This window comes from Paramormyrops kingsleyae, chromosome 16 (genome assembly GCF_048594095.1).
Source record: "Paramormyrops kingsleyae isolate MSU_618 chromosome 16, PKINGS_0.4, whole genome shotgun sequence".
In the NCBI taxonomy this organism is placed as follows: Eukaryota; Metazoa; Chordata; class Actinopteri; order Osteoglossiformes; family Mormyridae; genus Paramormyrops; species Paramormyrops kingsleyae.
This window is the reverse complement of record NC_132812.1, coordinates 13,829,073-13,852,775: the sequence shown is the minus strand read 5'-3', so window position 1 is coordinate 13,852,775 and position 23,703 is coordinate 13,829,073. Positions and strand designations below refer to the sequence as shown.

Genomic DNA, 23,703 nt, shown 5'->3' with positions numbered 1-23,703 from the left:
ATTGCCTGTGTTGAACTAGAGTTTTACCCATTTGCATAGCTTTTGCTAATTAACTTTTGCTAATGTGTTCGCGGACCCCTCTTCGCCCCGGACCCTCATACAGCGCAGTGGTCGCCACCGATCCGCTCAGCTGACGGGACCTGTGCCTTTCCACAGGGTGCATCCCCAGCTCATCCTGCTCTTCGGGGTGAACACGGAGGAGGTCGACGACGGCCCAGCTAAGTGCGGCTGCATCTAAACGTGACCCAGGTCCTCTTCAGGGTTTCACACCTAACATACTGTACTTTGAGGTAAAAAAAAATTCACAGGAAATGACACAATTCAGTGTAAATCACAAAACACTTTCTTTATATAGATGATTTTTTTCTGTATGGAATCCAAATTACAGTCTGTTTTGTACATTCCAGTGTAGAATATTTAAATTAAACCAAAGCAATTATGATAACAAGAAAATGCTAGTTGTTTTTTTTACATATAGGTCAGACTTTAAATATATATTTAATGCCTTTTTTAGGAAAAACATTTTGGAATGTATTTTTCCTTGTAAGCGTATTCTAAATTATTACTTTTATATGTATACCTTTTCACTCCCTGAGTGGCGTTATATGGATTTATTTTTTACTTTAATTTTGTTTTGTATTGTGTGTATTCTTAATTATCCCCAACTGTCGTAAAGAGGACAGACGTTGATGAGTTATTTCAATAAGCTTTTCTAATGTTAAAAGTGTCATTAGAACAAAGCTTTAAACATATCAGTTGTAGAAATGTATGACAGGGCAGCAGAGTGTCTTGCATTCATCCATCTGTTCTAATCAACTTTTGCAGTAAACATTAATTTTGTGATATCCTAAGTGGAGGTTTTCAGTTTGGGGCTCAGAAAATACCAAAAAAAAAAAAATCACAAAATTTCAGCTTCATAACAGTCCTAACAGAAACAGTCAGACCTTTGCGGGCTGCCGGCAGGACGAGGGTATCTGCAGAGTGGTGTGATACTGTTGAGTGTGACAAATTAAAGGAGCAACAGTGTAGGCGCTGCCCCCTGGTGGACTGGATGGCAGGCAGCCACACGTAAGGCTACAAAGTCACCTTGTTCAGCGGAAAAAAAAAAACAACATACAGTAGTGGCACACTTCGAATTTGAATGCACTGCTTCAAGCAAAAATATTGCAGTCTAATCTGTCACTGTTTCTGTGTACATGAAAAAAATGTAGGTATCCTGAGTCAAATTGTCAGTAAACACTTCATTGACTGTGCAAATTGTTTTCCTGGAAGTATATAAAAACACTTTTGCATCAATAAATGAATACAAGGGAGATGAATGACCTGACCCTTACAGCACCATATTAACTGGGTTTTAGGGCATTTGAAATACTACATGATAAGACAATAAGCTACAAGTCAGAACAAAATTATTGAACTGGTCCTTAAAAAGTATTGCACCTTTATATACATAACTCCATCTATTCATCACTCATAAGCACTTCTCCAGTACAGGGTCACGGTAGGCCTGCAGTCTGCATAACAGTATATATGTATACGGTATTTCACAAATATTTACATGTGAATATATAAAAACAGGAATGTACTCGCTTTCGCATTCAGGATCAGATGCATTGACGATGCATTTTTCTGTGACGAAAACAGCATGCCATCATTGGTCAGCGCGCCCCCCCTCACCAGCAAGCGTGTCATCATCTTGCAAGGTGATGTCTGACCACTCCGGGGGGGGGGGGTAGGCCGAATGGCAAGGTAAAGTGCACTCCACGCATCCTCCCAGTATAGAAAACTTGACTTTCGACGGGGTGCGGTCCATTCCACAAGACGGGGGGAGGAGGGTGGTAGATCTGTAGTCTGTGTCTTTGCACAGCAGGTGCAGTGCAGGGCAAAGTTTGCACGAGGCTTTCGATGGCCTTCGTCTGCTATCCAGACACATGCAGCTGTACCTGGTTACCCCTTGACTTTATTCTTTGACCACTTCCGTTTCCGTTTGCTGCCTTTGAGCCTGACATCTGCCCATTTAATAAACTTCTGAGCTCTTCTGTACAAAGTCCCAGCTCTCCCTTCGAAATGCCTCTTGCTTCTCTTTGTACTCTCTCCTGAAGAATCCAGCCTGTAAATGAGAGATTATCAGTCTACCGTCTCCATCTATCCATTCATTCTTTCACCATACCCGCTTGTCCGATGCAGGGTCACTGCGGTCTGAACCCTACCCTGCAAACTAAGGGTACATTTCACGAAATCATCCAGGATGAGATGCCAACCCATTGCAGAGTTAACTGTTTGCTTAATTAAAAAAAAATCATTACAAATACCCAAAATCAATCTTTTCATTTTAATCATGTACAGTTAAACTTAATCCCTTGAGAAGATTACTGACTGCATTCTTGCTCTGTTTGATCCACAAACTACTTTGTCAGTAGACCATGACAACTTCTTCAATAGTATTTTCAAGTGAGTTATTTCCAAATGGCAATCGTATATATTTCACCAGTATCCTCTTGTGTTGGTTTGACAAGAAAACCACTGGAGGTGACTTTAAGTAGAGCTGCTATTATATTAGGCAGGTTACGGTAACCCACCTTCCACATGACATATATGAGCACAGCCAAAATGAGGAGCCCAGCTGTCAGGCTTGAGGCAATGATGAAAATGGACAGGTCCTCACGTGGTCTCTGGCTGTAATGGGCTTCCAACACAACCTAGATAGAGAGAGATTGTGCTTAGAAGATGCCTCTCTGGATCTTTTCAAATGAAATGTGTTTGCAGTTACCGCTAATAGCAAGGCTGATTCTTTTTAGAGTCCCAGGTCCTCCTGGATACAGGCAGAAGCACCAGAGACCCACCCCCAACCTTTGGGCAATGGACAGGTGTGTAGGATGACCCCATGTTGCACTAAGCCAGGCCACCTGGACATAATCCCGCCCCCTTGTTTGCTGTGTAACGGGTCCCTGTTAAACCGGAGTATGCTGACTTGCCTTTGTGAAGGCAGTCTGAGTCAGGAACACTGCGTAGGGGCCCTCTGGCCAGGCAACGGCAGTGCTCTCCAGCTGCATTATTCCGTGTCTGCCCTGTTTATAAAAAGAGAAGACATTTAAGCCATGCTCCTTGGCCCAGTTATATGCTCAAGCAGCCTTAGAATGGGGCAGCCGCCTCACCGGGGACACCTGGAGCACATCGGGATTGAGCTCCACCTCCATCTGAATGGTCACGTCTTTCCCCACGTCGAGGTCTCCAAGCTCACACACAACTTGGAGACACAGGTAGTCGGGCTTCATGCAGTACTGTGGCAGGAGAGAAATGATGCTGTTCAGATCTCCCCAGTCCCAGGGAACCCAGCTAGGTAGCTTATCACGGCCGATCGCTCTCTGCTGGTACCATTTGTCGTTTCGTTATTTTCGAGAAGAAGAACACCAACTCCTCGAGCACATTCGGCTGGGGTACATCACAGCTGAGGGCACTTCCGTTATCTGCGTCTCCAATGTAACACCGTCCAACAGACGTCTAGGGTAGACAAGGTGACCCCATCATCATTATGAAAAGAATAAAAGTATTAGACTCACATATATGCCAAGTTTAGGGTGATGAATGTCAATGTTGATACCTGTAAATCCACGATATTGAGCAATCGGTAGGAATATGGTGCTAAATTTTTGGGAATATCGATCTGAACTCTGGCCCCTACAGCTTTGCTTGGACCAACGCTGATAACCTACAAACAGAGATGTGCACATCAAATCAGTGTTCCACTTTCGAAATGACAAAAACATGAGAATTCAGTACATCCATGACAAATGGCAATGCATTCACAATCAGACTGTTTTGCATCACTTTGATTAGACAAGCAGAGGGAAAGGACATCACACAATGGGCTACAACGTCACATACCCCTTAGAAAACAAGTTATAGAATTGTTACCTTGTATGTATAGTTGAACTTCTTGGTAGAACAGCCGGTTCTCTCTGGACCACCAAACACAAAACTTGGCTGGGAGACGATGCTACAAGCATTGGAAAAGGGAAAGTGAAACTGTTGACTAGTAACTACACCACCACTACACTGCATCACCCTTACATACACAATTTCTATTATTTTTTTACTGTTTTGCCATATCCAACAAATCATTTTTGGTTCTAACACTTCTTATGGGCTTAACTATGGCAAACCACAAGGAGTTGGTCTTTGTAGTTAAGACAATCAGAAGTTTGGTGAAGTTAGTGGTTATACTATATTTCCAGGTATTGGGCATCTCTGAAGGAACTGTGCGATATGGTCTTTCACCATAGTTTCATAGGGATGTCAACTGCCCAAGCGATTATGGTTTTTGCCATTTGGCCCAAGACAAGCCTGAAATTTTCTTATACATAAACATTTTGCAGCATTGACTGTAGAGTTTATAATATCAAAAAACCAAATTGTATGTTATGCAGAAGAACACCAACAAAGGGGAAGAACAGAAAAACTGAAGAGGAAACTTACCCGTGGATGTTCAGGTCAACACCATATCTGAGCGGTAACGTCACCGTGGCAGTGTTATCATATAGAAGGTCTTCATTTTCAACATTATCCCTGGCAATGACGAACATCGGGTCAAATAAAACAAGCAACTCTGAACATTGACTCGAGAACTTCAGCAGAATTGACTCAAAGTGTACTAAAAAGGACAGAGATGTACATCAGTATGACAGAATGAGCCAAGCTTTCCATTCATTCGCTGCTGTCCTTCACTGAAAATGACCTATAAAAAACATTCCCTACAAACCTCAAACAAATGGCCCATCATCAGATCTTTAAGAGAAATCATTTCCTCTATATTTCAGGGGAAAGGAAAGCTTTCAATCTACTTTGATTGCTATTTATCCATGCACTTAATTACAAACTTGAAAAAAAGGCATTTATCTTAAAAAAATATGTGTTTATGGTCCTGGAGCAGCGTCCTACCAGAGGACACCTGGAGATCTTGTCTCTAATTACTTGGCTTGCTGTTCTGTTTACTAGCTCCTCTAACTGCAAACAGAACACAGGGCACTTATCTCCCTGGTCCTCACTAACACGTCCCCATTTGCTTGCCGGTTTGTTTAAAAGGCAATTTAGGGGCCTGAGCGGTAGCAAAAGGCCTCCCATTAACGCCGTCGCCTGTAGATTCTCTGCCTTATTACTGGGACAGCCTCACACCTGACCGATTTGCCAGTAAAGGCTTTCATCTCTCACTGGGGAGCTTACTCACCGAGTCGCATTTACAGTGATGTTGAGGTCACCGGCATTGCTACTCTGGTTGACGTCCAGCAGAAAGCTGATGTTGAGCTAAAGGGAAAAAAGGTGTACAGCAGCTGTTGATTTTGTGCATTTTCCGCCATTTTCCGTGATGTGTCACTATTTCCTCCTTTCATCGCTAATATTAGACATTGCACCAACACAGAGCCATTGAGATATGCAAGCCCAGGGTAGCCTTTCCGGTGTGAAATTTCAGAGGCCGGAAACAATGTTGAGAAACACGTCAATTGAAAACAGGAAGACTAACAAGCGGCGCAATAGACGTGAGGCACAATGTTCTTCGGGGGGCCTCCTGGTCGCCATTGTTTAAGTGCCGCATACCTTAGCCAAAGAGTTCAAGAACGAGTTTCCCACGCTGCAGTCCACAGTGGCCTTGTCGTCCTCCACGCTTTCACAGCTTACATGTTTCTCCTCCTAAAGATCACATGGGCATAACTGTTACCGAAGCCAACCTACCCAGTGACAGGTTTTGGACTTCAGGGTGATTCTAGGATTTTTTATTGTGAGGACATAATAGGGCCCATAATTCATACAGAAGGGCCAACCTTATCATTATCGAAAGATATGTTATGAATCTGTGAGTGACAGGGGAGTGGGCACTCCCGGGCCAATCAGCTTTCGGCTGAGGCTAGTTCTCCATGTGGCCCCGCCCCCATTTCCAGACAGTTCCACTTATATCAAGGAGCTGGCCACACATGAACCACATGTGAATTCAGTTGGGATGGTGCTGGGCCTTACCGCTTCCAGAACTTTAATGAAGTAAAGGTTGCTGGGTAACCTTAGGTGAAGCATTGGCAGAAAGGCATCGTCTCCCAGGTTGGCCAGTGTCACATTTAGCATGATGGTCTTTCCGGTCCCCAGCGCGAAGTACGGCATATTTTGGTGGGAGCTGCACAAGAATAATGGCGTGAAGCTTTCATTCAGACAACCACCTGACCAAAAAGATGAGAAACTCTCCCCAAGCTATAAAGGTTGTCCATTGATGTCAAATTATTCTGGTTAAAACAGCTCTTAGGTCTGCAAAGACCTGTGTGGAAATAGCAGAGATTACCCCGGTGAGAACAAGTCACGTCTGTGGCTCTCTGGCACGACATTAATCACCCTGCACCTTCGGGAGGGCGGCTGGCAAAGAGATAAGCGGCAGAGCTGCACCGTCAGCCTTTCGGCTGCCTCCGTGCTCCCCGGCATGAGATAAGGCAGCGCAGAAATCAAGAAGCAACCGTGGACAAAGGAAACATTCCTGGCAACCGGAGGCCCAGAGAATGCTCTTGTTGGACCCCCACGTGCTGTAATTCCTTAGTTCCTGAGGAATAAAGCTTCCCTACATCTGTGTTCCTGACCCTGGGGCACCAGGTGCACATCTGGGCCCATAACCAGAGAACTACACTGCTGCTTTTCTCACGCTTGCAAAGCACACACACGCACACACACACATTTTTTCCTGGTGAGGAATTAGCTGAGCTGCTGAAAAAAAACATTAAAAACGGCATGTAAACTATAAATTAAGTATCAACACTATAAGTGGCCTTACCATAAGCTAGAATGCCAGAAAACCAGAATAACAAAAGTATTAAGGCCTAAAAAACAAAACTGCAATGCTACATATCATAGCATATTTACAGACCATGAGTTTGTCCAAGAGCAGGGGTTCAGAACCAGAGCAGGTGGTCTGCAGAAACCTATAATCATCCGGCAGAAATACTCAAGGCCCACCCCTCCATTCCTAAGCCATTCCACTGATATGATCATGCATTAGAGTTATGGGGGGTCCCAAACTCTGGTCTGTTTTAATGCGGGGGGTCCCTGGTTTTAAGATGGGTTGAAATTCTAATTTTAAGTATTAGCAGGCACAACAAACTTCACAACTGGTATATAACCCAAGTTAAGGTGGTTACGTCATTTTGAAATGAAGACGGGAATGCGTGGAAAAGGCCAAGCTCACAAAAGGTCCAGAGGCTTAACAGCTTTTGACTGTGTTACGATTCAAACAATGCTCAGGATGTCCCAAAGAAGACGACATCCCACCTATGCAGACAGAACCTGAGCGTGAACGGACAGCCGACACTCACTGAGGCAGCACCAGCTGGGCCGAAACGTGCAGGTTGGTCGAACAGTTGACCCAAGCGCAGTAACGGGCAAATTCAGTCTGTGGGCAGAAACAACACTGAACACCGGTACCCAACCTATTACGCATTATATTGTTCAATTTAACAATGAACCTTAACTATCAATGGTCAGTGAAATTCTTTACTTTCAATGTGTAAACATGCTTATAGCAGCAATAATATAAGTTGTAATGGAGATCCACCTTGTTGCTTACTATCAGAGCGGCAATATGAGAAGGTCCAACAGAAACGCACCTTGTTCCTGACTTGGTTGTGCTCCTTCCCCCGCTGCTGCAGTACCGGCTTCAGGTATGGAAGAGTCGTGACTCTTTCCCTAGGAACACTGTGCTTTCCCAGCTCGTACTTCAGCTCAAAATAGATCGGCGAGAAGATATCCCTGATGTCTCTCTACACAAAGAGGAATAAAGAAAAGGTGAGCGTGGAAGGGGATTTGCCCCACGTATAAACTGAGATCCACAAACATGTCCCCCACCCCGCCCCCCCAGCCATACTGGATGTCCGTTTTGGTACCAACGGCAGGCCCAGTTTGGAGGTGCTCTTACAATTAATGGCACCGCGGTTTTACAGACGGCTAAAAGGAGCCCGTTTCGCGGCGTCAGCTGGCTGCCGGGGCTGGGCCGACTCTCCCGGGCCTGACTTGGACAGCAGACCGCGGCGTGACCCGTGCTCCGGAACAATGTTACAGTGTCCCACTAAGAAAGCTGGACCCCAGCCACTACCCCAGCATCCTGGGGACCACGCGACCCCCCCTCACCCCCCGGTGGCTGCTGCCCATGCCTGGCCTCGGGTCGCGGTTTTAGCTGCTCAAAGTCAAAGCCAGGCAGCCTGCCCTTCACGTTGCTCGCGGAGGGAAAGGACGGTGGCGGAGTGACCCTGGGTCCAGCCCCACGACGGCTCGGAGCGGCGGATCACGTGATGGCCACAGATGGCGTAGATAAACAATCGAGTCTGATGAGCCGCAGAGATTCCCAAGGAGGGTGACTGGGAATAACTTTTTGCTTTTTATTTACATTTCACGCAACAACAAAAGAAAAACACAGCTGTAACAACATATACGGTACTATAAGCTTCCACTGAATATAAGAAGTGACCCAAGAACCAGCTTTAAGGTGAAGACTTTTATTTTCCATTAACTTTTAATTAATTTCAATATTATCTGCTCTTTTTAATTGATGTAGGACACTGCATTTCTATTCTATTCATTAATTTTACATGCTTATACTTGAATTTTAAATTGTTTTACTTTTAACTTCTGTTTATAAAGCACTGTGAGTATGTGGAAATCTACATATATAACCTTGCCTTTTCTGTCGTTACAAAGGCTGGTACACTACACTGCTTAATGTTCAGGGAGCCAGACCACATTGTACGCTGGGACGCTAAGAGCGGCGATCCTGTTCATCTCCTGACCTATTTAGTAACTTGATCTACTCTAAAAACATAAATACAGGAACTAGCTAAGACACCTAAGGGTTACACTCCCAGGACCCCTAAGTATTTCAGCTTGAGAGTATGCAGCAGTGCTTCCCAAATCGGTCCTCGGGGTCCCAGTTTTTGTTCCCTGCCAGCTCCCTACCAGACAGTCCACATTTTTGCTCCCTCTCAGCTCCCGAAGTCCGGATTGGGAAACTCTGGTATGCGGGCTACGTATGGATCTTCTTATACATGCTGTGAGCCCCAATGCAAGAGCTCCCCAGCTGCAACAAATCATAGGCGAAGCTCACCCAGTTCCACAGCCAAGGTTCTCACTCATGCTCAGCGAAATCCCACTACATTCAGCCTGCACTGCAATACCCTCACTTCCTTCAATCTTGAAAGTGCTACTGTATCTTGTGTGACTATTGTGACACTATTGTATTTGTATTTAGCCACTTTCTAGCATATCATATACATATGTTTTATGTGTACATTAAATGAAGCCATTACTCAATTTTGTGGTGACCATAATGGTGCTTAATGACATTAATTCCTTGACCAGGCTTGGAAAGAGGGAAAATAGATTTTTTTAAAAAACATAGAGAAACCTGTCACATGTTTCACATGTGATCTGAAGCGGTAGCAGTTCAAATGTTACATGACATGCTTATCTGCTTGAGTCTCCATTGGCTATAGAGAAAACCATGTAAAGAAATATATTAAAAGACCATACAGAAGACACACTATAGTACTCCATAAATCACCCTGTCTAGGAGACCACAGAGATGAACCAACCTGTCACACCTGGGCCTTGCTTGCATCACCCAGCAAGGGACACAGCAGGCTGCCACTCGCTCATGACACTCAGCATGGAAAGCATCTCCACTATGATGACAACCTGTCCTCATTGAGAAGTACTACATGGCATGTCCAGCAGGGGGCCCAGTGGTCGAGGACGAACCTAACACCCGCTAGCTAATGAGCGGCTTGCCACAGGTGTGTACAAGTAAGAGGTAAAAGCTAATGAAAGTGAGAAAGAAGGATAGAAGGGGATGTAAAAGTGGAAGTGAAGAAGAAAAAGTGAAAGAACGAAAAGGAAGTAGTTTCAAAGTAGTGTGGTTCCCCATTCAATTTTCTGCTGTCCCATCAAACGTTTGTCCCCTAATTCACTCCCCTTCTCTGCAAGCTCCCCCCCACATCTGCTGCACATTACATTCATTACTCTAATTACACATTAATTATTCAAGTTCTAAAAATACATGAAATGCACAGGCCCCTGGTAGGAATTGCCTTTGACATATAATCATACTTGTTTATAGCTGTCGTCTCCATCACCGACTATTAATAACCGTGATACGCAGACGCCATCCATTAATTACCCTCTACAATGGGAGAGACAGATCAGATGGCCCTGATTATTACGAGCGGCTGGGGACAGTCCAGGGAGGTTGCCACGGAACACCTGGAACAGTGACTCAGAAACACAAACCATCCATTACGATCTGGTCCAGATGATTCGCGCTTAGATGGGCGAGCTCCCACCCAGAATTTCGTGTAGACTGTTTGTCTCCCGGCTGACTTGTGAACAGGAGACAGACCAGCTCTCTGGGTAGCTCTGGAACTGGTATACTCACCCTCATGTAGGCCGTGTGGGTGACGCAGGACACATGGTTGGGCCGAGCAAAGACCTTCCCTGTGGTGGTGTTGGAGGTTCCATTTTCCAGGAAGTAGAAGCGGTTGGGAAATGCTTCCCTGTGTTCGACATCCGCAGTCAAGTTATACAGCATTCCTGCCCAGGGAGCAACAGACCACATGACAGATTTAAGCAGAGGTACATTAACATGGTCTGAGGCTCCGGGGCTATTTGAGCTGTTGATTGGCTGTCGATTAAAATTTTATTGAACAAGGAAGCCCCTGGTATTCAGCCCGGGTAAGCCTGTGCATTAAAACACCCCTGTCTTTCAGGTAACTTCCCACTGAATGCAGCCATGGTCTGCTGACAGGATAATGCTGACAGCATTCATGTGACAGTGAGCGTGTTTATATAATCAAACAGGATTACAGACACCCTCCGTGCTAAATGAACACTGCCAATGTTTCTGCGTAAGCTCTACATCTTCATCTGTCAGTCTGTATCATAAAAGCAATTAGATCCAAATAATTATTTGTCAATGCAACCCTGCACAGTAATAAAGATGGATGGATGGATGGATGGATAGATGGATGGATAATTTTTTTGCTAGCTGGAAGATCATGCAGGAAAAATTGACGGAACGAACACTGCAGATCATCAGTTATCCACCTCTCACAGGGTGATGCAATTGAAAGGCTCAAAAACTAAACAATAGCAATTTTTTCCACTGCCAGGGGGGTGCATATCTATATTTTAAATGTATCTGATGCATTCAGAATATAAATCCTGAATGACAGAACCGCAAAAAGCTTAAAATGAGCAAGAACATGCACATCAAACTTTTGCTACAGTAACAGCACACAAAAAAGCTAGTCAGTAAAAATTCCTTTTTAGATATTGCAGAAGTAACCCAGAGATGGCCATGCTGTTTAAAACGGCAGTTTTTCTACTTCTGAATTATACATTTTTTTCTCAGTTATGCTTTTTAACCTGAGAGTTTTGCTGCTGGCAGGTTATACTATACTGTAATAGGAAGCTTACGGCCTGGGTCCTACTTGCTTGTATGTCACACGAGTACCTGCTAAACTGAATTTGAGAAAACACTTCTTTACACAGCGTGTAGTTAGAGTATGGAATAGTCTTCCTTTTCATGTAGCGCAAGCTAAAACCCTGGGTTTCTTTAAATCAGAGCTAGATAAGATTCTAACAACTCTGAGCTATTAGTTAAGTTCTCCCCAAACGAGCTTGATGGGCCGAACGGCCTCCTCTCGTTTGTAAATTTCTTATGTTCTTATGTTCTTATGTTCTAAATAAAGTAAATATGGAAATAAAATGTAAATATAAATAAGTTCACACAGACATACTATGGGAAACAGTAACCACAATCGACCGCGCCCCAGGCCCTGTAACGAGTGTCTTTCTCAAGTGGGGATCTTGTGAAGAGATGGAGGGTTTCAAACCTGACATGTTCAAGCATTTAGCAGAAACGCAGCGGCCGGACGCCAGCAGCTACCGAGTGTGTGAGGGCGGGACCCACCTATGCTGCCGGGAATTTGTTTGCCCTGCACCCTGAAGCAGACTGTGATGTTGGAGCATACTGCTAGCTGGCCATGGTCGGGGCACAGCGGCACGCTGCGGTTGATGCTTGGGGAAAGCAACACCAAGGCCTCCACGATCACCACAGGTCGCGTCCTGCAGGGCAGGGTAGGTGTGGGGTTCGAGACAAGGGTGGAGTTCCGACCGTACAGTACAAGTGCACTGAAAAACTAGCTGTAGCAACCTAATACATCTCTAATTGTTTTTAAGCTGGGAGCCACAATTCATACAGAGGGGCCAGCTCCATCGTTAGCCAATGACACGTTTCGAATCGGTGAATGACGGGAGAGGGGGCACTCTGGAGGCCAATCAGCTTTCAGCTGGGACCAAAGGCCCTGCAGCCCCGCCCCTGTTGCTCATTCTGGCCAACATCTGAACCTGGTTGGGAATCCTGAGAGGACAGGTGCTACGAATAAATGAGCTGCGACGAACAGTGAATTAATGAGCGGGATAGTGGCGTAACCCGGGGTAACTCACACCTGCCGGCCCACTGCGAACGCTTACCTCAGCACCACAGCTGAGTCAGACAGGAAGGACCCCACGGCAACATCTGTAGTCAGGGGAAAGACGAGTATGTCACTCAGGGGTCTGCGCAGACCCCGAACCCTGGCCCCATTTACAGCTGCCTTTTTGTGAATATCAGGACTGGTGACTAATTGTCTCGCTGACATCGGTTTCTGCTCAACCCCCCAGCGAACCTAATTCCCACACGCTGCTCTTTCAAAAATTCCTGATGGTGCCGAAACCATCATTTTAATCTGCTGTGATATTAACATTAAAATCTAATTAGGGGGCTTTATTTTATCTTATTTGGCCACTTAGAGTATACATATCCCACAGCCAGAAAGCCATCATTACAGCGGCCTCTCCCTTGAAATCATTTTAAACTCCACTCAGCAACATTCTTGACACTTCAGGCAAAAGTGATTTCAATGGCTGTGTTTTCTTTGCAAATGCCTACTCAAACAGTTTAAGCAAAATCATTACAATTAAATAGTGACTGTGTTACTCATGTAGATTACACAGATCTATCATGCTAGAAAGCACTGCCACAATTTAATCTTGTAGATTGAAAAAAAAAAATCAACCTACCCGAATAAGACCCCCCCCCCCCCCAGTCCCTGCTCCATCAAGGATCAACTGCTCCCCACCCCACCACTACCACCATGAACCAATTAAAACTATCCGGACAGCCCCAGTGATGTTAAAAATACCTGGGTAGCCATTGTTGTCGATGTCAACGCCCCCGGAAACAGACTGGCCAAACATGCTAAAGTGTGCCCCCAGGACAGCTCCAGTAATTTTCTAGAAACGTGAGCAAAAACAGCAAAAAACATAAAGCAAAAGTCTTGCAACCAATAATACACCAAAGTTTTCACTTCTGCTTTCCAGCCTCCCAGTAACAAACAAGTACTGCTTGTGAAAAATGTGACTCGGGTCATTCTGCACTTATAACGCATCTCGGGACTCTGGATATGCGGAGGATATCTCGGGATATGCAGAATCGATTCTGTGACTGCAGATACTGTGGAGATAATCGACTCATTTCGCTGACACATTAAGAGCCCAGATAAAGGGGAACTGCAGACAGACAAAGGGATCAGTAGCTCATCGGGGTCACTGACGTATTTTCTTCCATCAGGATGTTTCGCCGGTGGTCAAGACAACTGGACAATTGTCAGAGGATGGAGAGGAAGATGGTTGTGACTTCAGATGCCCGCCCCCACCCCCCTCAGGAGGACCCAGCATGCCGAGCACAAATACCAGCCGTGAACGCACTTGGGAGTACGCCGCGGAGATCCCGCTCTTCCTGCCATTGTAGATATAAATAGCCCCGCGCAGCTCATCCTCCTGCGGCGCTCCGATGGCCACATCTGCAAAGTATTTACATTAAAAAAAATGTCCTCAGACTCCCCCGGCCCAGCGCTAAACGCCTGAGCTCTGGTCCGAACCGCTGACAGTCACACGAGGCTGCCCCGTAGGCGTGAACTGCAGAGCCACGTCGAAAGCCACCAAAGCGGCCCGTGTGACTGACGCAGATCTCGCCGCTGGCTAGAGACGATGGGGCTCTTAGTTCCATGATATTTCATGCAGCAAGAATGTGGGAACGTGATGAAGCCCAATTAAAATAAACAGCAGGAGAACTCCATCATAAGCGAATGAGTAGCTGCCCGACGCGTTTACCTGGGAAACCATCGTCATCGATGTCTCCCAAGTTGGTGATGGTTTCCCCAAAGCGAGAGGCATATGAGTCACTTCCTGTAAGCAGAAACTCTGCCTCCTTCATCTCGGCCTGGAAAAAATCCAAAGACAAAATTAAGGGAGACTTGGGACAGACTCCCCATATACGGCAGATATAAATGACGTGTTTCTATAACTGTACTTGTTTAGTCATCCGGGAGGTAATACTTCAGCTGCAGTCGTCATTTCACTAAGGACAGCAGACTATGCGAATGAACATGCTGTGATTCAGACAAACTCACTGTAACCAAACCCCCCAAGATGTCAGATCCATGATTACAGTATAGAATCCTTTTACATTATTCTGAATTGGACGTAATAAAACTGGTACATAAGCAGACTTTTTGACCAGAAGCCAAAAAACAGTAACAGAAAAAGTAAATGTTACCTAGCACCTTAAAAAATACATTCGAAAGTGATATATTTCACACATTGAACAGAACATGGTGCCCCAAAGGTGTGGTACACATTCGACCTGCAGGACATGCGACATTAATATCAACGTTGTATATTATGCATATGCAATTGGCACATTACAAGGACCACAATAGTCAGCTGGGTAGAGACGATCCATAAGTTGCGCTAAAACATTTTCACTCAGTCACAGGAAACAAAACTAAGCGAGTTTAAAAAAATTGTAATGATGGTTCCTTTTCATGCACTCTCCAAGCCAGTCGTAATCATTTTCGTCCTTGCTCACTCATAGACAGTGTGCCATGTTTATGAGAAATTTAACAAAATGAGTGAGGAGGAAAGTGAACAAGAACTGGTCATCAAAAGACATTAATCTTCCACTGTATGGTAATTTGAACATTTTGGATTCCATAGAGGTGATATTGAACCTAAGCAAATGACCTGTAAGTACCGCTTTGTGTCTCGTGGCCATTCGGGGCAACATCACCAACTTATTTGACAGACTCATTTGGTAGATGATAAGTTCAATTTGGCTATAGTTTATTTATTTATTTATTATTAGAAATATCAATATTTATCGCAAGGTTGCAAATATTGCCATCTGAAGTTTTTGCAATATCATGCATTCCAACTACATACCACTAAAATTTATCTTGAAAAACAAAAAACAAATAAGAAAAAAAGAACCAAAATTATGTCAGTTATTGAAGCTCTTATCAGACCATTCCAAACCTGCCACTGAGCACTGCAGCATGGAGATAACTAGCAATCAACAATAGTTTTTGCGGAGTAACGGCAATTCTCTGACTCAGGGGTTGAGGAGAAGGGTTTAGGGCAGGGGTGGGTAATCTTATCCAGAAAGTGCTGTTGGGTATGTGGGTTTTCACTGCAACTAATTAAATTAATAATTAGAGGACTGACTGGCTGAAGAGCCCTCACACCTGGACTTGAACAGCTGACCTAAAGGTTATCCCAAAAACCTGCATGCACAACAGCCCTTTGCGGATAAGATTGCCTATCCCTGGTTTAGAGGCATCGTTGCTTTACCAGCAAGCATCTAACTGGGGTTTTATAGCAATGGGCCTGCCTGAACCTACTCACGCCAACTACATTGCTGACTCAGTAGATGTGCTACAACAAGCCGTCCGGAAAATCAGTCAAATGTCGAAGGTCATGACCATAAGAGGAAACAGGCGTCCGGCCAGCTCACTTCCTGAAATCAGGAATTTTGCCATATAAGGTGCAATGCTGGAAAACCAGCGGTCGGGATAGATGTTTACTTACGGCGCCCTGGTTTATGTAGACGTACACCCTCCCTTCCTCCCTGATGGTGCTGAACATCGGTGCCCCCACCAGCAGGTCCGAGAGTCCGTCCGAATTCAGGTCAACGGCACACACGCTGGCGCCAAAATAGGAGCCCAGCTGGGAAACAGGGGACACGGTGTCCTCTCACGGTTAACGAGGAAAAGAGAAGGGCCATCACCCAGGGAGAAGAGGACTTTGCAGTAACCGTGGCCCTCACCTTATGGCCCGTCATCTCAAAGAGAATCTTCAGCAGGTTGGACTCCACCTGGAATATGTAAGCCTGAAACAGAGAGGTTCACGCGAGCATCATATTTTGGAGCAGGTCGGCCAGTACACCCAAAATACCAATGGCATTGCCAGTTGCACACTATAGATATTTTTGATTATGGTTTAATGTTTACTGTTTAATGTCTGCTGTCTCTTTACATTCTGTTTCACAGAATTGGAGCCAGACAACTATGCATTTTTGCTTTGAGGAATCATCCAAAACATAAACATCTGACCATTACTTCAAATAATGAATAGATGTTGAATTGATTTCAGATCAACTAATCTGTCAATGCCATTTCCTTAATGGTAAAAATTATTAAACTAAAGGTTACTGGCATCCCGTTTGGGATTTACCCCTGTTGTGTGTCCTGTTAACCCTGTGATGGGTGACTCTGTCCAGGGTAAGTGGTTTGAAGATGGATGGATGGATGGATGGATGGATGGATGGAAAACCAAATGCACAAATACTGAACAAACTCACACCTTTCCATTCACAGAAAAAGCACCAGGATAGAACTGGAGCACTTCCAGACTGTGGCACTGCACCACCAAGGACCAGATTGATGACTTATTGCAACTAATCTTTCAATTAGCATTTTTAATGAGGTGGAATTAAGTGGCAAAACAGCGGATCACACGGATCCTGAAATTAGAAGACAAGATGCCAAGATAAAGAGTCAAATATAAGGAGCCAAAAGACCTGAAAAGGAAATGCCTTTGGCAAGCATTCTCCTTCATAGGTGTTGCTAGGAAACATCTACTCTAAGCCTGGATTTATCTCATGACACAAGGATTCATTTTCTACATGACTTTACATTGAAACTCATCCATCCACCTTACATGGTGCCCAGTGATGTTTCAATACAAGAGCCACAAGCCATACTGCGAGACACATTTTTGTTATTGAGACACATCATCTGGAGAAGGTTTATCTCAAAAGACACTTTACTATTTCTTAAAGACATACTTGTGAGGCACAAATGCCATACTCACCTATTAAAGTTTGTACTCCTGTCTCTGATTACAGACAACACATAAAACCAGCTAACCCAGAAAACTCAGCATGGCCTCTGCCTTCCCTTCCCTTGGATGTCTAAGCAAGAATGATGGTAAGCTGGATGCGGAGTTAACGCTTACTTTACCGGTCTGCTCGTGCTGTGGAGCCCCGGCTGCGATCTCGATGGTACTGGGGTTAGTGAAGTGACCAGCACCCACAGAGTAACCTGTTGGGGGGGGGGGGGGCACGGGGGGGACGATATGAGTGCCTCATCTGAGTCAGGAAAAAAAAAAAGAGTCCTCACATGCTCGCATATCGGCCTGCGGTCTGCTTTGCACTTCCTGCTGAAAGTGCCAGAGTGCTACACTTGTGGCAGCGTAGCGTTCTCCAAATGCAGTTTTGAACTGCAAGAAGGGGGCAGCCATTGAATGGGATGAAAATGATCTGTGAGGGATCCCCTCACAAAAAGATTTTTAAAAAATACTAATAAAAAGCACAGCGTGCATGCAGGCCTTTAACTGCAGATAAAGGAGTGATGTGCAAGCGCATTCACCTGATGCGTGGCTTCCTGTATATACAGGCTGACAGCAGCATGCGGAACATCCCCCAACACAACAACACAAAATCAGCAAGGCTGAGCAGTGTTTCGGAACGGCCCTCTTTGCAATATGTGTTCAGTCAAGCTTTTTCTATATTCAACATTACACCCGCTATTTTTAACCCAGCCAGCAAAAATAAAAAGGCACACTAACACCAAGCTAAGTGTCTAGGATATTAAGTCAAAACAAAGGCAACTTCTTCTACAGCGGGGGATCACAATGTACTTTACCCAAGTAGCTTCCATGGAGAACGACGCCATCATCATCCAAGTACGCTGACATGATCTGGCTTGACATGTTATAGACTAAAACGGAGCCAGTCCAGTAAAATGATCCCGGTGCTCCCATTACGATTAAGTCCTGTTGGGAACAAAGAACATGTTAGCACTGCTCTTGCCAAGCAGTAAAAGAGGTAAGGAGCGCACACTGATACAGCGCGTCCCCACACCCACCACACGGCGACCCACCTCAGAGATGAGAACCCAAGTGCAACCCTGCGTCCCCACACCCACCACACGGCGAACCACCTCAGGCATGAGAACCCAAGTGCAGCCCTGCGTCCCCACACCCACCACACGGTGACCCACCTCAGGGATGAGAACCCAAGTACAGCCCTGCGTCCCCACACCCACCACACGGCGAACCACCTCAGGGATGAGAACCCAAGTGCAGTCCTGCGTCCCCACACCCACCACACGGCGAACCACCTCAGGGATGAGAACCCAAGTGCAGTCCTGCGTCCCCACACCCACCACACGGCGACCCACCTCAGGGATGAGAACCCAAGTGCAGCCCTGCGTCCCCACACCCACCACACTAGTTTGAATGGAATGGAACAGGTTTTTTCCAGGGGCTGGAGTGCCAATCCTGCCACCAACCCCCAAATTTTCCCTGTAAGTTGGAGGACCTGCTCGCAGGGCTGGATGTAGGTTAACGTCATACAAAGGATGAAGCAATTACAGGTTAAGGGCCTTGCTCAATGGCCAAGTGGAGTAGAATCACTCCTGTCTTTCATGGGATTTGAACCTGCAACCGATTGCCGGCACAGATCCCCAGCCTCAGTCATCATGCCGCCCCCATAAAAGGAAACCAAAGGAGTAAGAACAAGCATAAAAGAGGGCAACTGGTTAGATACCTCAGTCATAAAATTAGATATTCCAACTTGACAGGATCCGTAATTTTTGCCGAATTCCCGTTGGTGGTCTAAAAAAACAAAAAACAAAAAATTTCATAAATAAACACAGTGGGTGACAAATGTCACAAAACAGAAGAGAGGTCTTATTAACTCCATAGTGGGACCTTTGTCCTCGCTCACACCAACATTATCAGCATATCGCCGATTTTGGCCTTGCTGATTTAATCATTAAAGTTCTGACCTTCACCTGACTTTCGTGAAAACTTTTTTATCTACGGAGGTTCAAAAGATCCTTCCAAAACATGCACAACAATTAAGCATATACCGTAACTTTTTATAGAAATAAATAGCATAGTTTCATGTCATCCAAAGAATTTAGCGATTTGTCCCTAACAATAAAAGAATTAAAAGTGTTGAAGGCATTCATAATATGAGTATAAACTTTTCAGTATATGTAATAAGAACATACAATACATATTTGTGTTTATATATCATAGTCAAGTAACCAAGTTATGTGTGGAGTTATTAGCCTCTGAAAATACAATAAGAAATGTAATGCATCATACCGTTGTAGCAGGGAATTAACTGTAGATATTTCCCCAAATCAGCATCTAGTTTGTAGCAAACACCATGTGGCAGCTTGTTGTGATTCTCTTTTTTGGTGTAGAAGACATTTTTCCAACGATGTCCACATGCCTTTATATATATATATAAAAAAAAGAATGGGACAAAATCTGAATGAGGGAATGACACATTATTGTAATCTTATTGACATTCAGGTGCTTAGCTGATGACACCTGAGTTGTCACCCTTCTACAAGACAAGAAATATACAAAAATATCGCAGACATATCTCCTCCTAGCACTTTATCATTTACACAACTGCATATTTTACTGATATGATTCAGGGTTCGTATCTTGTGTGCAACTATTGGAGTCTCTACTTAGATCTGACCTCACTGCCTTTGATGGGTTATGAATACATTTCCTTAAGCACGACAAATCCATTACTTATATAGCTCAAATAGATCAGGTGACACATAGTACATGAGCTTAAGAAAAATTAAAAATCCTACAATACAAGATTGCAGAAGAAATCCAACCTTGCACTACAGGCAGTTTTCATAATAAATGGTATTTACAAAAATGCTAATCATGAAAAGCTCTTCTTGCTGACCGTGTGAGAATCACCCAGCTGAACATACCAAAATGTTTCCACTGCTCTGCTGTCTCGACAAACTCACGCCAAGCCACTGGTTGTCATTTTCTGGAGAGCAAGTCTTCCCACAGTTACTGACATCTGCAACATTGTCCAAAATCCGACCATGTCATGCACGGGACCAGCACACGCACAATAAAGAGAATAAGCCCCAGACCTGGCGAAGCCCTCATCTGCTTCAATAACCCCAGTGAAGTCGCCAGTGCTTGGTGGTTGGGAAGTGAGGGGGAAATCATTCACACATTCCTTCACAAATTTCCCAGCTGCCTCTTGCCACTAGCTGCTGTATATTGTACTTTATTTCATTGTTTAAATGTGGCACCAAAGACGGTCCAGGATGACATTACCCAAAACATACAATATGAAAGGTGGGAATGCCTTTGAACCATTTATATATCTTAGCTGCTTATACTGAACGTTAATGCTGCAAAACCGATGTATTTCCACCAATTAATACACACTTGTGCGGTTTCACAAGTCAGCAAGCTAATTCATGCATATTTCCAAAAATAATAATCTGAACGCAACTTTCAAATATAAATGCGACACAGTTCGGCAAAACACATAAGGTGAAGTCAAGACACGTGGGGCTTTTTCATCAGTTTCAATCTTTTTAAAAAGTCAGAATTGTTTTCGCTGACATATAGGCTAATTACGACTGCAAAGCTGATGAATCCATTATTCCATCATAAACCCGATCAGCTTATCTCAGTGGGAAATGAAGTCCCGCTGTACATGTGAGAGTACAGTCACACTTCCAAAATATAATATTCGATATGACAGAAAAGTCAGTGACACCAACCTAGGTATATCTGTTCACAGGTCTTGTCTGGGATTTTGCACTTGTAAATAGCACCAGGATTGCTGGTTTGCTGGTGAAACTTTGAGGCGCCAACAGGAGCTCCCGCTATCACCCTAGAACAAGCAAAATTAAAATGATGATCATCTGAGAAGGCACTATTGCATATGACACAAAAGAGTTCATTAATCGTCCCTCTCGTGGTTTTACATCCATGGCCAGGCAATTGAATACTAAATGTTACTGATGTAAATGTGCTTTTCTGAAGCTGTCTCTAAATAAGCGCTTTGTGCTCCGGCAGATGGCAAATTAGTATGCCCAACATTTCAAGGCAATCTAAAGACTAACCGATGTGGTTCAGTCCTCTGCCACAAACCAACGTTAAAAACAACTGCAGCGCTATTATGGAGACGTGTAGGTAAGTTTTGTACAAAGTAATTCTGATACTTACCACTTTCCATTGGCATTCTCGTGAAGCAGCACGGAATATCCAAAAAACGATCCGTTTGGACCAGAGATGGATAAGTAATTTTCTACATCCAGATTGTATGCGTCGCTGTAGTTCTGCACACACCATAGGTATATGAAGGTTGCATTCAGCACATTGATGCGTCGCAAAAGTTTCCCTGCCGTGTTTCGCTTCATTTCTATGAAATTGCAATAAAAAATAAGGAAGTCTTGAAAAACAATGAAGTAGATGAATGTGAGGTGTCCAACCACACCGGAAAGGATTGAAATCACAAACTTTCTCCGCTTTCCGTGTAACTTCTGGCAAGTTTAACTGCAGAGCGGCGTGACTCCTGTTGCGCCTGAGGTTGCGGCCAAGTCCTCAAATGACTAACTTGGGAGACCCATTAGGGGGAGCCTGTCTTCAGCGCGGTGCCACCCATGCGCGCTGATCATTCTTATTGAGAAATACGCCATTTATTCAGGGTTACCAACTTTGGTCAGCTGGCTGGAGTGACATTTTCAATTCAAGTAACCAGACAAAATACAAGTCGTTTTAGTTTTTTGATTGCAGTTACAGATTTTTTTATAAAATCCTCTATTGATTGAAATGACTACCAGTTTGTAGTTAACACCATGTAAATTCACAGTGCTCTACTAAACAAACATAACATAACTTGACTATGATATATAAACACAAATATGTATTCTCTGTTAGTTCTTCTGTATTATAATGATAGTAGCTTGAGGATAGTATGTTCTAAGGATATTATGCTCACTGCGCTTGGTTCATGAACACCATTAATCTTCACAAACAGCAACTTTGGGGTCATGAAGGGCGGCACACGTGTAATAAACAGAAAGTTACCGGCGTCGGATTACCTGCCGAGTGAGCTGCGACTTATTTAATGCTTGTTATGTTTGTGCTAATCATTTCCTTCAGTGTGTGGTATTTTCATAGAGTAAATAACAGGGGTCCAGCAGGAGAAATATGTGATTCTCACGCTCTGTTTTTCTTTTCAGAAAAAGCGAACATTTCCTGGACTGAGTACTACTAGTAGACATCTGATACCTGACATAAGAGGAAGGCAGTCCAGTCTTTGGCCAGATCATTGGCTCATTGAGGCTGCTTAAGGTAATAACAATAACCAAACAAATATATAGTAACAGTCATTCGTTTATGCTGCCATCAGATATGTATAGAATTCATGCTAAACAGAACCAAATGCCCTTTGTTGTTACCATTATAGTTTTCAAGTGCAGTGCTGATATTTGTAATTTCCACTCTGGGATTATTCATATGCTGCACATGTGTTTCCTTTTTAAGGTGCTGCTCCTCGGGTGTGTGGAGGGCATTCTGCGAGGCTAGAGTCATGGGCCAGATGTCACGTTGTGACTGTGAGACTCCGAAGCGTATATGTGCTGATACAGTATCCTGGACAATGTGAGGAAGTGACCAAAAATGGCTTGTTGAAGTACTGGGTTTCTTCTTCAGTGAGCATGAAAGAGAGGACAGTTCTAAGAACTGGTGCTATTGTCTGTAACCGGCAGTGGTGGCTTAATGGTTAGGGAAGTGTGTTTGTAATTGAAAGATTGCTGATTTGAATCCCCGACCAGCAAGGCATCACTGAGGTACCCTGAGCAAGGCACTGGGTGCTGAATTAGCTGCCCCCTGCTATGTCATGTATGGGTTAAGTGCAGACACATTTTGTTGTGGTGTGTCAACACTGATCACCTGATTCTAACAGAGTGGTACCCAGGGCTCACGCTGGGACCTGGGATGTGCTTGAGGTAGCCGGCAGGTAATATTGTTCTGCCGGAAGATTCTCAGATATAACCCGGGACCGCAGATAGTTCCTGTAAAACAAGCACAAAATGAAATCCTGGTTTTTCATCTCAGCTCTGCATGACCCCCCCCTGCATTTATTGCATAAGTGCATTCTTTCTTTCTTCACAAATGCGTGGGTGGAGGTGTCAGCATTAGGTACTGGTAAGCATTTACAGGACACATGCAGATACAGGTATTTGCAGGAAATATGTATATACTAGGAAATGGGCTGCAAAGGTCACATGATTCACCATGACGATTCAGACTGATGACTACAGATAGACATAGACTGACATGGTGAAACAGATAAGAATATATATATAATGGACTGCAAGAGACAAAACACACTTTGAGAGCACTACATGTAATTTTAGTTACAGCTACACTTCAGTGATGCTTAAAAATAAT

General features: G+C 44.3%; 2 protein-coding genes and 1 long non-coding RNA gene across 6 annotated transcripts in view; 2 read left to right on the top strand and 1 right to left on the bottom strand.

Moving 5' to 3' along the window:
* cerkl (CERK like autophagy regulator) overlaps window positions 1-845 on the top strand; it is a 37,279-nt gene extending 36,434 nt beyond the window's left edge. For all 4 annotated transcript variants that reach the window (XM_023801697.2, XM_023801696.2, XM_023801695.2 and 1 more), the window contains one exon: window positions 157-845. In XM_023801697.2, coding sequence (XP_023657465.2) covers window positions 157-238 — 82 coding nt within the window. In that variant the 3' untranslated portion in view covers window positions 239-845. The remainder of the gene's footprint in view (window positions 1-156) is intronic.
* On the bottom strand, window positions 321-21,879 carry itga4 (integrin alpha 4). Its single transcript, XM_023801693.2, has 28 exons — window positions 21,472-21,879; window positions 21,024-21,136; window positions 20,208-20,302; window positions 19,570-19,699; window positions 19,004-19,071; window positions 18,099-18,228; window positions 17,410-17,495; window positions 16,220-16,282; window positions 15,982-16,119; window positions 14,227-14,335; window positions 13,822-13,916; window positions 13,257-13,347; window positions 12,547-12,592; window positions 11,984-12,138; window positions 10,448-10,602; window positions 7,632-7,784; window positions 7,341-7,417; window positions 6,010-6,160; window positions 5,593-5,685; window positions 5,225-5,301; window positions 4,477-4,566; window positions 3,916-3,997; window positions 3,602-3,709; window positions 3,376-3,501; window positions 3,156-3,281; window positions 2,976-3,068; window positions 2,580-2,699; window positions 321-2,110 (listed from the first exon to the last, which is right to left on the bottom strand). The coding sequence occupies exons 1-28, from the start codon at window positions 21,663-21,665 to the stop codon at window positions 2,018-2,020; spliced, it is 3,057 nt and encodes a 1,018-aa protein (XP_023657461.1). The 5' UTR covers window positions 21,666-21,879; the 3' UTR covers window positions 321-2,017.
* Window positions 21,362-23,019, top strand: LOC140578687 (uncharacterized). The gene is made up of 3 exons (XR_011982954.1): window positions 21,362-21,438; window positions 22,491-22,602; window positions 22,795-23,019. It is a non-coding gene; the product is annotated as an uncharacterized lncRNA (long non-coding RNA).
* The last annotated feature ends 684 nt before the right edge of the window (window positions 23,020-23,703 follow it).

Bases quoted from the DNA above. Each gene is read 5' to 3' on its own strand.
- itga4 (XM_023801693.2), bottom strand. From the start codon at position 21,665: ATGAAGCGAAACACGGCAGGGAAACTTTTGCGACGCATCAATGTGCTG. The intron at 3,282-3,375 runs GTACCAGCAGAG...CTCCTGCCACAG, and splicing joins AAATAACGAAACGACAAATG to TACTGCATGAAGCCCGACTA. The intron at 2,700-2,975 runs GCAAGTCAGCAT...CTCTCTATCTAG, and splicing joins CTCAGACTGCCTTCACAAAG to GTTGTGTTGGAAGCCCATTA.